The sequence below is a fragment of the Amborella trichopoda genome, chromosome 8 (genome assembly GCF_054954075.1).
Source record: "Amborella trichopoda isolate Santa Cruz 75 chromosome 8, AtrichopodaSantaCruz75HAP2 v2.0, whole genome shotgun sequence".
Taxonomy (NCBI): Eukaryota; Viridiplantae; Streptophyta; class Magnoliopsida; order Amborellales; family Amborellaceae; genus Amborella; species Amborella trichopoda.
Genome location: NC_142343.1, coordinates 2573377 through 2585848, shown reverse-complemented (window position 1 = coordinate 2585848; position 12472 = coordinate 2573377). Strand labels below are relative to the sequence as shown.

The window sequence follows — 12472 nt, the reverse complement described above, 5'->3', positions numbered from 1 at the left end:
ATGATCCACACTATGATGATCATGAATGTAAAAAATAAAATAAATATAGAAGTACTTTTGTAAAAAAAAATTCCTATTCAATAGATATGAATATTTAGTTGGGGAGGTTTATCTTAAAGATAGACGTTTGTGATTGAGCGTGCTAGTGACTCCGCTGACCCATGAAAAATTTTCCTTAAATAAAATAGTTTTCAGAGATAAATTTTAGAGAGAAAAATAGATGCACATATTTTAGGCAATCTGGAGGGAAAATTAAATGCGCCAAGAGATTGCATAGGTACACTTTTATTAATTCTCATGTGCTTCACATGACAATGCAAATAAATTAAATGAGAGAGAACATTTAGAATTATGTAACGTGAGTGAAAGTAATATATTGTTTTTACTTTCTTATTTAAGCTAATAAATAATCTGGCCAATGTATTTGTTGTAAAGAGAAAAATTATATAAGTGTCAATCTTATACTATAGAAGTAAGATGCACCTCAAAAACTTACCAGAAAAAGTTGTTCTCGTAATAAAAAAAAACCCTGATTGATCAGTTCGACCTTAAGACGTATGAATCTAAAAAAAAAAAAAGTTCAAATTTTGGAAATAGTGTATTTTGTAATGTATTTATCTACACTATCGGCTTTTTTGATTTTCAAATGTTTCATAGATATGCTCTTGAAGCTTTAAATTTCATAATTAGTGATAAAAATATATTTTTGGCCATCACCACATTTTTTGGCACTAAAACGACATCTTTCAACGCCATTTAAAAGTGCACCTCATTTTGATTATATAAGGGGCCAATCCGCACCATTTTTTTATTCTATATAATATCTAATTTTTATTGTTTATACTCTGACTATTTTCTTCTTATTTTTTCTTTTTTTTGGGGACATGTTTACCTTTTTTTGATATGTGTATGTAGTTGTTTTGATTGCATATGAATGCTTATTTTAATTTTGGTAGGAATACCTGTTTAATGAGAGAAATAGATTTCAGGTATTGGCATATGAATGCTTATTTTAATTTTGGTAGGAATACCTCTTTAATGAGAGAGATAGATTTCAGGTATTATAATTTTAACTTGAATGCATATTTGGAATTCCTATTTAGGTAGGAATTCCTATTTTTTTCTTTCTTCTATAGGGACTTCTATATAAGGAAAGATACTCACTGGAATTTTGAGATAAAAAGGAGTAGAGAGAACTAAAAAATCACACCCATGAAAACCCAACAGTCCAGCCAACTAGGCAATACCATCTTAATGTTGTAAAATATCTATATCATATAAAATAAAATATAGAACACCATGTTTAGATAAGTGTTGTAAAATATCTACATATAAAACGAAATATAGAACCACCACGTTTAGATAAAAAACTCGTACATTAACCATCAATTCCAGATCTAGATCGGGAGATTCTTGATTTCAATCGCAATCCTTTGAACACCGATTTGTACAATAATTTTTTAAAAGAAGGCCTGGACTGTTATTGTAGAAGGGAGTGAAACATATTAAGGATGTATGAAGATTGTTTCATTTTTGAAGAGTAAGATGAAGGTATTCAAAATCTCAAAATCTAAATTTTTGTTATTATCCCAATATTTAAAGTCTCTATAAAACCAAACCTAGGTTTATTTTTAGGACCCCAAATTTTGGGCTTGAATCTTTTGGTTGATTAAGAGATTTAGAAAAGGTTCAGGATTCTCAAAATCAATATAAAAGGAATATTCTTATAGCATTCAAAGACATAAAAGACATGCTCTTGGGGGATTTGGTCCAATTCCGGATTTCATGCGGGACTCGAACTGATCATCAAGGGGTTCCAGTTTGAACTGGGAAACAGCAGGTCCGATCCAATTATGGAAAACCTGATCTAAACAAAACTTTTGAAAAGTACTTATTCATTTAATTTTTGAGGGTTCAGGGCCATGGACCAAAGTGTAGAGAATTTAACTCGTGGGCATCATAAAACTCTAGAAAATGTTACCACTCAGATCTTATTGCAATGTCATTCATTCAATTTACATTTCAAATTTGTATTATCAAATAAAAATATCAATCAAAAAAAAAATTCCTACAATCATAAAGGAAAAGCACTGATTTGATTTATGTAGTTTCAAAACTGTGTACAAGTACCAAGAAGTTGAAAATAAAGAATGAAAAAGAATGGACTGGTTCATCTCTGAAAAGAAAAAAAAAGGTTACACCTAAATCTTTGCTTGATATTCGCCTAAGAAAAAAAGAGACCTACTTCTCCAATCTCAACCTCCTCCCTAAGGGAAGATCTCTCTCTACAAGTCATAATCCATGTCCTCTTCATTTTCAGAACCTGAAGAACCATGACCACTAGTTGCCTCATATACGTGCTTTATGATTGGATTGCACACTTCTTCAACTTCCTTTACCTTTTCCTCAAAGTCTTCTTTCTCTGCATTTTGATTATCATCCAACCATTCCAAGGCTTCTTTCAATCCAGTCTCAATCCTCTCTTGGTCATCTGATTCAATCTTATCGGCAAGCTTGTCCTTGTCGTTAATGGTGCTTTTCATGTTATACACATAGGTCTCCAAACCGTTTCGAGGGTCAATTGTCTCCTTCACTTTCTTATCCTCTTGGGCAAATTCCTCAGCTTCCCTGATTTTCTCTTTAAGCTCTTCATCGCTGAATCGACGATTGTCATTGGTAATTGTGATCTTCTCAGCCCTCTTTGTGCCCTCGTCTTCAGCCCTCACGTTCAGGATCCCATTTGCATCAACCTCAAAGGTGACCTCAATCTGAGGCACTCCTCTGTTTCCACAAAATAAATATGCACATTAGATTGGTAATTGTATATGAATCGAAACAAATAAAAATGTGTAACAAGAATTAAACACCACCAGACTTAAAACTAGTGTAAAGTAAATCATTGTAGACAACCCCAACTTGAATCTACAAATTAATAGAAAAGCTCATGTTATTAATTAAGCAATAAAAGGGTACACACCTTGGAGCAGGTGGGATTCCAGAGAGATCAAATTTCCCAAGTTCAGGACAGTCCTTTGTCAAGCTCCTTTCACCTTCATAGACCTACAAAATAAGGACAAAATAAAAACTTTGTACTAAAAAAAGATAATATCAACACCAAAATTCGAAAGAAAAATATATTTTTACCTGGATAGATACTGTTGTTTGCTGGTCTTGGTAGGTTGAGAAAACTCGAGACTTCTTGGTAGGTATCACAGTGTTCCTGGGTATCACTTTGGTCATGAGACCACCCATTGTCTCAATTCCTAAGCTCAAAGGGGCTACATCTAGGAGCATGACATCTCTAAAACCAAATCGTATAGTCAATGGGAGCAATTAAATGTTCAAAGCTTATCAAATAAAGGAAAGTATATCATAATCCGATGGACTGTGAAAAATCCTAGTTCATTGGAGTCATCAGAGCCTAATGGGATGGATGGTGTGATGATCCAGATGGACTACAGTGTTTCCACAGTATAACTCTCTTTCACTAATGGAATATAGATTATTCTCTTCTTCCCTCACCTTGGGTTTCAGCACCTCCTTCACCACTGAGGATTGCACCTTGGACCGCTGCACCATAAGCAACAGCTTCATCAGGGTTGACGACCTTGTTGGGTTCTTTCCCATCAAACATCTCCTTCAAAAGCTGTTGAATTTTGGGAATTCGAGTGCTTCCGCCGACTAAAACCATTTCGTGAAATCACTCTTCTTCAACTTAGCATCCTCAAGCACTTTCTTCACTGGTCCCATGGTTCTCTTGAAGAGATCCATGTTCATTTCTTCGAACCTTGCCCTGGTTAATGGTTCGGATAAGTCGGTTCCATCAAAGAGGGACTCAATCTCGATGCGGACTTGGTGTTGGCTACTGAGTGCTCTCTTTGCTCTTTCTGCCTCCCTTCTAAGCTTGCCAAGAGCCTTGTTGTCCTTGCTTATGTCCTTGTTGTGCTTCTTCTTTATCAGCTTGATGAAATAGTCCATGATTTTTTGGTCAAAGTCCCCGCCTTCACAAGAGAATTAAGAATACTTGGAGTCAGGTTCAAAACATTCGAAAATGTGACAACCATGAAAGCTAGTAATTGGAAAGACTGCATCTCTATATGACTGTTGCTAGATGTTTGCCACATTTTTTTAAAATTACCAATTCACTTGTTATTGACATTAACACCCGTAGAAAAGGAACGGCCATAAGGACCAATTTCCTCTCATACAATAATTCGATTTCATGTCAATCATTGTCATACGTGGAACATTTGTTTTAACCCATTTTTGTATCTTCACTTTATTTGATACTCAGGGCTGTGTTCATGTTGGCTAAATGGGTTTATATGTTGCTTTAAGTCCAATAAGGCTAGTAGTAAATCTTATTCAACATCACTGAAAGAAGAGACCACTAACCTCCAAGGTGGGTATCCCCACAAGTTGCCAAGACCTCGAAAACTCCATTATCAATAGTCAAGATGCTGACATCAAAGGTACCACCACCAAGATCATAGACCAAGATGTTCTTCTCCAATCCCTTCTGCTCCAACCCATAAGATATGGCAGCAGCAGTTGGCTCATTAATGATACAAACAACATTCAACCCTGCAATTGCACCAGCATCTTTTGTGGCCCGCCTTTGTGCATCATTGAAATAAGCTGCAAACAACAACTAATTTAGATGCACAACCCTCTATAATTGATATGGAAAGGCAGAAAGGACATCTTTCTTAATTATATCCAATATAGATTAGATATAGAAAATTTTTATAGCTAAAAGGTTCACTGGCAAGAGCAAAAGACCAAGGCTTTTCAAAGTTCGAATGCAAATATATGGCAATTAAAAGACAGATTCACTAAGGCACTGTAAAAAGGACAAATTAATAACAATCAGAGGAGGTCAAAATGGATTTAAGACTTCGAAACAAACTTAAGAAAACATAAATGAGCATATGGGGCTCTTGTCTAACCTGGAACAGTAACCACGGCATCCTTGATTGTCTTGCCAAGGAATGTCTCAGCCGTCTCCTTCATTTTCTGCAAAACCATGGTGCTTATTTCCTCTGGACTGAAGGCATTCACTTTTCCACCTCTGATGCTCACCTCAATGTATGGCTTCCCATTCTTATTTATGATTTTGTACGGTAAAAATTTCATGTCTCTTTGGACTTCCTTGTCTGAAAACCTGGATTGAATGGTAACATAAGCACATCAACCAAAAAATTTATTGGTTTCTATATGAAAACCATTTTTACCAAAGTGATACACTTCTGAAAATGCCACAAACATGCTAAAAAATTCTTGAGGGCTTATGGACTTCTTCCTTATGGGAGCATGAGTTCTAACAGGGCTCATGAATTGACTGGGTTTATACCAATGAAGAAAAGCTCGTGCTTTTTTAATACGATCTCACATTTACAAAACTTCTTATCACTAACCAACTCCATGATAACCAGATCTCCATAAATCATATATTGCTCGGAAGTGAGAATATATTTTAAACACAAAAGTTTACAACAATGGAGTCCCAAAGCACAATTCCTTCCCATATATTATATGATTCTAGATAGCTACCAAACTCATTAATTATATTCATTATGTTCCTAATTTTACCACAACTGCAATGTCAAGCTGTTCTCAGGTTCCTTTATCAAGTGAAAAAACCAAAATTTTCCAAGGGATTGATATGGAAGTATTTGTCCAAATCTTCTGCACCAAAAACATTTCCCTAGATGGAGAATCCTTACCAACTATTTCTATAAGTTTGAGATCTAACTCCACAAAGTTTCTGCATGTGTTAGTTGTTTTTTTTTTTAGTGGTTTTACATAAAGGTAGTATTTGGAAACACGACTCGGCCAAGGTCAAGATACTAGGACTTTGGCTGAGGTGGATTACTCGGCCGTACAAAAGTTTGTGTCATGTATAACTATTAGAATACTATATATAGAGAACACGAAATTCTTTTATTCTTCTAAATGAAGGAAACCTTATTTATTTATTACCTCTAGAGCAGTTCCCTTATCTTGACAGAGCCTGAATTATTATTCAAGCAAAATAAATACTTGATTAAAAATTCCAAAAAATATAGGAATGTATCTTCCTTGTTTGAAGTGAAAACCATCAATCTTACTCAATAGATATTGATGGTGTAAAGAGAGAAAAATATCAATGGCTCTATTGTTGACAAACAAACTGGCATCATAAAAAAATTTCAGTACTAATATAGCATACATAGTATAAAAAGCATCAATCATAAAAGGAAAAAGTTCATATAAGCGACCCTACACTGTAGAAATAAGGTGGACCTCACAAATTCAGTAAAAAAAAAAAAAAAGTGTTTTGAAGCTGGGAAACCTTCCAACTGATCATCTCAAGGTCGAGATGTATGGTTATAAAGAAAATAAATAAATTTATGTCTTAAAATAGTTATCTTGTAAGAAGTTATTTAGACCGCCTATTTTCAAGATTTCAAAGATTATAGATCTACTCTATTTGCACTATTTTTAAAATTCAAAAATTTATAATTAGGGCTGCACATGGATTTTTTTAAGCTATCATAAAGTTTTAGAGTTGCACCCTACTTGTATAGTATAAGGTGGGAACCTTATACAAACCTCACCTATAATAAAAAGATGGGAAAATTGCGTATATATCCATTATATTTGCACAGATATATCCATTTTTTTAACTTCATAACACTTTTAAAAAAAAGAAGACAAAGACAGAACTGCCGATTTTTTATTTTTCAAAAACTGCACACCATAGATTAATTAAAAATTAAATAGAGTTTAAAAAATAATAGTCCCTTAATGAAAGTATCAGTTTTTTTTTTTTTTTGTTCTTAACAAATAATAGGCATAACTGCCACTAAAACAGATACAATGTTCGTTACTTCAAAATTTTGAAAATCCTTCGTTATGTCATGATATAACGATCATTCTATTTTAAGGCACTAGTAATATATTCGTTCTATCACCAACAGACAGTACCAAATATAACGGCCAAGGACCGTTATTGTTAGAATAGCCGTTACGACGTTCCTTTCACAGCTTTTCTCGAGCCATGATTATAGAACATAGACAAAACATTCATCATAACAATAAATAAAGGTAACAAGGACTCACTGCGGCCCGATGAGGCGCTTAACGTCAAATATCGTTCTCTCAGGGTTTTCGCGGCTTGGTTCTTGGCCGCCTCTCCCACTGGTTTCTCTCTGTCGTCTCCAACACATTCCGAGATCGATTACTATCACAGGGCCCAGCTTCGCTTCTTTCTCAGCCCCCACAGAGATAAATCCTGAGAAAAACCCACAAAATAGGAGCCATTAGAGTCTAAAAAGCTTAAAATTTTAAGACAAGAGAAGAAGGAACTCAGAATATTAGAGAAAGGTAATAAATACCTGAGACTGAAAGCCAGAGAAGAGAGAGAAACAGGATGCTTCTTTTTCTCTTCACCATCTTTGTTTCTTGAGACTCCTTTGAGAATTGGCAATTAAGCTTTCTCTCTCTAAATCCAATTCCTTTCTCTTTCTCTCTCTCTAAGCTTCTCCCTCTCTTTCTCCCTCTAAGCTTCTTCCTCTTTTTCTCTCTCTAAGCTTCTTCGGTTAACTTCCTCCTCTCTATCTCTTTCGACATGCGATACTTCTTTTTCGACGTGTGATACTGAGTTTTGAGGAGTTCATATAGAGGTTGAGATTTGAATGGAGGACCAATGGATGTTTGCCACGTATGGTTGATAGGGTGCAGATATATCAAAATATATATCAAATAAGTTCTTAAAATGTAGAATCACATATGCACCGCAAAAATCTATTGCAAATGTTGTTTTAATGTTGAAAAAACTTTCTAATCGTTCATCTCGATATTGAGATGTATGAATATGAAAATAAAAATAAAAGTTGAGTATAAAAAATAGTACATTTTGCAATACATTATCTAGACCATCTATTTTCAATATTTTCATATATTTATAGATCTACTTGATTTTAACTATTTTTAAAATTTAACAATTTTTTAATTAGGTATAAAATAGATTTTAAGATAATATTAAAAATATTTTATAATAAAATTACATGGTATGATAAAATTTTAAGGTGCACCTTATTTGGATTGTTTAAGGTTGCATCCTTATAGAAACCACACCCAATAAAGAAACCACACCCAATAAGTAAAACCTTATTTTATATAGTCGTGATGAAGACTTTTATATCAATCATCTTGAAAAAAAAAAAAGGATTTTAAATTGTAAAAATAGTGCATAAGTTAACCAATTATCTAGAGAGTCAATTTCGTTATAAAAAAAAGTGCTTAAAGATTCACAATATCGTCTCGATTTTTTGAGTTGCAAATTTTATTGTACATGTTGGAATTTGATTTTAAGGCCAACATGGAAATTTTAGTTGCCAAAAATACTTTCTAAATAAGGATTTAGATAAAGATTTGAGATGAGGCTTTTGGTGGTTTTCTTGAAGCTTAAGCTTTATAGAAACTTCATCTTATAATAAATATCCATTATAATAAAATAAATAAAATATTGATTATCCATAATGTATTTATAATGTTCATCTTTTAACTTATGATAAATGAGTAATGATCTTACAGGACCCTACCTACCCATGTGTATAGGACCTTAAAGGGTCACCGTTAAAATTGGGGTTGATGTCTAAAAAATTTTCACATAGATGTGGGACTTGACTTTTTTATATATTCGTACCAAATTTAATGGTGATCCTTTAAAGTCTTACACAGGTGGGGGAGGGTTGTATATGATAATTTTTCATGATAAATATCTAGTAAAATTTGAATAAGATAGAATCTAGCTTATCCAAATAATGAACTTCTAAGTTCACGTATGAGAACCAATAGGTGCATGCCACTTCTAAATTAATGCCTCAAATATCTAATATTTTGAAGATTGGACATATGGTAAATGTCATGTAAAATTGAAATAAAATAAATGGTAGCTTATCGATAATGAACTTCTTCACCGCATGGTTAGCAAATCGCCAATTAAGGTGATTTTTTAAAAAAATCGGTGTTTTTACGGAACACAGTTTTACACGGCGACTTTTTGAAAAGGTCAACACAAGAATTGCGTAGCTTTTTTTTTAGTACGATTTAAATCCAGCCAAAAAATCGTATCGTTTTTTATCCATAATTTTTTTGAAAGATAAATTATTATTTTTACCTATTTTGTGTATTGCAACAATTGTTACTTTCATGGCTTTTTTGAAAAAAAAAAAATTATTTAAAAAGAAACCCAAAATATAATTTTTATCCCCATTGGGTTCTTCAAATTGCTGATTAAAGGTATGGATTTTTTTACCCTTTATTAAAAAAACTTCAACAGATAGATGCAAGTTGTTATTATGGAAAATCATTATGTAAATGAAATACTGTTTATAGCAAATCGTTTTGTAAAGAAAAGCATATACATGCAAATTTATGTGATTATTTGTGATAATTGTTTTTATGAAAATACCGTTTATGGCACAAATTAGAGCTCAAAACATAGTTTTTTTACTAATGAATGAGAAGCAGAGGGTGTAACTACAAAACCAAGTAAACGATATTTTGTTTTTTATTATGTGATAACAAAAATAAACAATATAGTGTACAGTGTAAACTTACAGGAGCAAGCAAGCGTACATATAGGATTAGTTCCCCAATCCTAATCCTTCGGCTCTGCTTCTTGTTTCCCCAAGGAAATGAAAAAACACTAATCCTTTTCTCTCTCTAAAAATCATGCCTATTCACTCATAATAGTTAGGGTTTTCCTTCAAACAACATCCCAAATCAGAGAAAAAAAACCACTAAAAATCAGTTAGGGCCTTTTCCATTAAGGTTTGTGAAACCAATGATTTATTTCTTCTTCTTTCTTCTCTTTATAAACCCTAATGACTATGAGCCCAGCCCCTTTATTTCTTCCTTCTTCATTCTCTCTCTAAACCGCCTTCTTCCTTATACTATGGCTATGAGCCCAGACCTATTCTTTCTTCTTTTTTCTCTCTCTAAACTATAAACACTTATTCTCTCTCTAAACCGTAAATGCATAGATATGAAACCCAAATTTCTACCAGCCTCTTGTCAATTAAAAAAATTTATAAAACTTTAACCATAGGTATAGAGTGACCATTGTCACCATACTATAGTCAAATAATTATAACGAGAAAACAAAAACCGTGTAATTTTTTTGTACCTTCTAAGCTAAATTGGTGTGATGTTTAAGTATTTAATGAATCAATTTAGGGAAATATTTATATAAGGTTGCAACCTTAAAATGTAGAATCAGAGATGCACCTCAAAACTCCAACAAAAAATATTGTTTTAATGTTTAAAAACTCTCTAATTGACGATCTCGACATGGAGATGTATGAATATGAAAGAAAAAAGCGAGATTTTTAGTCTAAAAAATAATGCATCTTGCTATTATATAGACGGTCCATTTCCAATATTTTCATATATTTATAGATCTACTTGATTTAATCATTTTTGGAGTTTAAAATTTTATAATTAGATATAAAAATAGGTTTTTAGATAATCCTAAGATTTCTTTATCCCAAAATCGTGTGTTATGATAAAATTTGGAGGTGCGCCTTAATTGGATTGTTTAAGCTTGCAACCTTATAGAAACCGCACCCATCAATTTACATAGTATATTTGTCACCATACCATAGTTGAAGTATTTAATGAATAAATTTATATAGTATATTTGTTTTTGATATGTAATAAGTAGGTGTGATGTTTCTTAAAGTATTTAATGGGTAGATTTATGTGGTACAAATTTTTTTGTATATACTAGTTAATTATGTATTTAATATTGAATGATTAGATGAGATTCATGAGGCATCTAAATTAATTGACTTAATTATATTAGTATAGTAATTTTTTTATAGACGAATTAATTATTGATGACTTTTTGACATAATGTTTATTTTTTAGAATTTCAAAATTTATAATATTATAAAATTATCTGATTTTTTGACTCTAATTTTTTGAGCCTAATCTAATATATTACCGATATCTTTATATGCAGTAGTTTTCCTGATATGTAGTTTTTACCCGATGTTTTCATCTAACTTTTTAAAATAAAAACAATTTGTTTCTGATTTTATGGTGAGCCGATTTATTGATAGTCCCCGACTTGCTAAATATGGTTTCCCGTGATGTGGTCACTTTTGTAGGAAAACATTTTATACTCCCAGTGGAGTATACTATCCATTTACTCCCTCGGGTAAAAACTTACTATAGGAGGTTGTTCCAGCATTGAAAAAACTTGATAATTGATCAGCTCGACCTCAAGATGTATTAATATGAGGGAGAAAAAAAATGCTAAATCCTAAAATTACTGCATTTTGTAATGCATTATCTGGATTGTCAATTTTCGTGATTTTTCAAATACTACTTTTGAAGCTTTAATTTCATAACTAGGAATGACAATATATTTTTTGGCCATCGTAGAGATTTTTCTACACGAAACTGACATATCTTGGCACCATTTGAAGGCGCATCTCACTTTGATTTTTCAAGGCGTCAACCTTATATATTCCTCATTCTTGTTCAATTTCTATCATCATCATCATCATTATAACTTTTTTTTTCAATTAATTGGGATCAACTATACGAATCCTAATCCGTCATTCTGCTCTAATTTTTACGGCTTATATTCAAACTAGTTTCTTCTTTTCGTCTACTTTTTTACATGTTTATCTGTTTTTTAGATATGTATCTACTTGATTTGATAGGATAGAAGTGATTATGTTTATTTTTGGTAGGACTACCTCTTTAACGAGAGAGACCTTAGGAATTATAAATTTGATTTGAATGGATTTATGCAATTTCTATTTTAGTACGAATCTCTATTTTCTTATTGAATAGGTACTAGCATATAACGAAAAATAATAACCGTTTAATTTTCAAAGAGTCCGCATATAACGAATATGACGAATAGGTGAGTCGGGTGTTTTATTTTGAAATAGCCTTCAAACATCAAAGACTGAGTTATAACCGTTTAATTTTCAAAGCGTAAGATCAAGGTATTCAAAATCATAAAAACTAATTTTTTGTTAGCATCCCAATATTTATAATAAAAAATATTTTAAGTTCATGTAGGAATGTACTGTCCATTTACTCTCTTAGATAAAACGTAACCATGTTTCTATTAGGACCCCAAAAATTGGGATGCAATTTTGGGATGTAATTTTAGCTTATCTTAAATATTTGGGATAAGGTTTGGATCATGATAAAGTTTATTTTTAACATAGTAAAAAAAAAGAATAAAATAAATTCCACTTTTTGCCTAAAAGGTTGAACAAGGATCTTGAATCTTTGGAAGGTGAGATCATGGTCATTTGGATACCTAAAAATATTTTTCCCGGAAATGTTTTTCTAAGGAGATCACACATTTTTGGTGTTTGCATCAAAATTTTGAGGCAAAAAAGTATTTATGCTATAATTTTTTGTCCCGTTTCAACTAAAATAATGAAATGTGTAT

At 32.2% G+C, this 12472-nt stretch overlaps 1 protein-coding gene and 1 pseudogene across 2 annotated transcripts; both read right to left on the bottom strand.

The window, feature by feature from the left end:
* Window positions 1-2077: 2077 nt before the first annotated feature.
* On the bottom strand, window positions 2078-7634 carry LOC18437805 (luminal-binding protein-like; annotated as a pseudogene). Its single transcript, XR_016060340.1, has 8 exons — window positions 7380-7634; window positions 7105-7276; window positions 4950-5164; window positions 4396-4638; window positions 3523-4001; window positions 3145-3301; window positions 2978-3060; window positions 2078-2781 (listed from the first exon to the last, which is right to left on the bottom strand). The product of XR_016060340.1 is annotated as a luminal-binding protein-like (transcript).
* On the bottom strand, window positions 2286-3252 carry LOC148780703 (luminal-binding protein 2-like). The gene is made up of 3 exons (XM_088873829.1): window positions 3145-3252; window positions 2978-3060; window positions 2286-2781 (listed from the first exon to the last, which is right to left on the bottom strand). The coding sequence occupies exons 1-3, from the start codon at window positions 3250-3252 to the stop codon at window positions 2286-2288; spliced, it is 687 nt and encodes a 228-aa protein (XP_088729955.1).
* Window positions 7635-12472: the final 4838 nt, after the last annotated feature.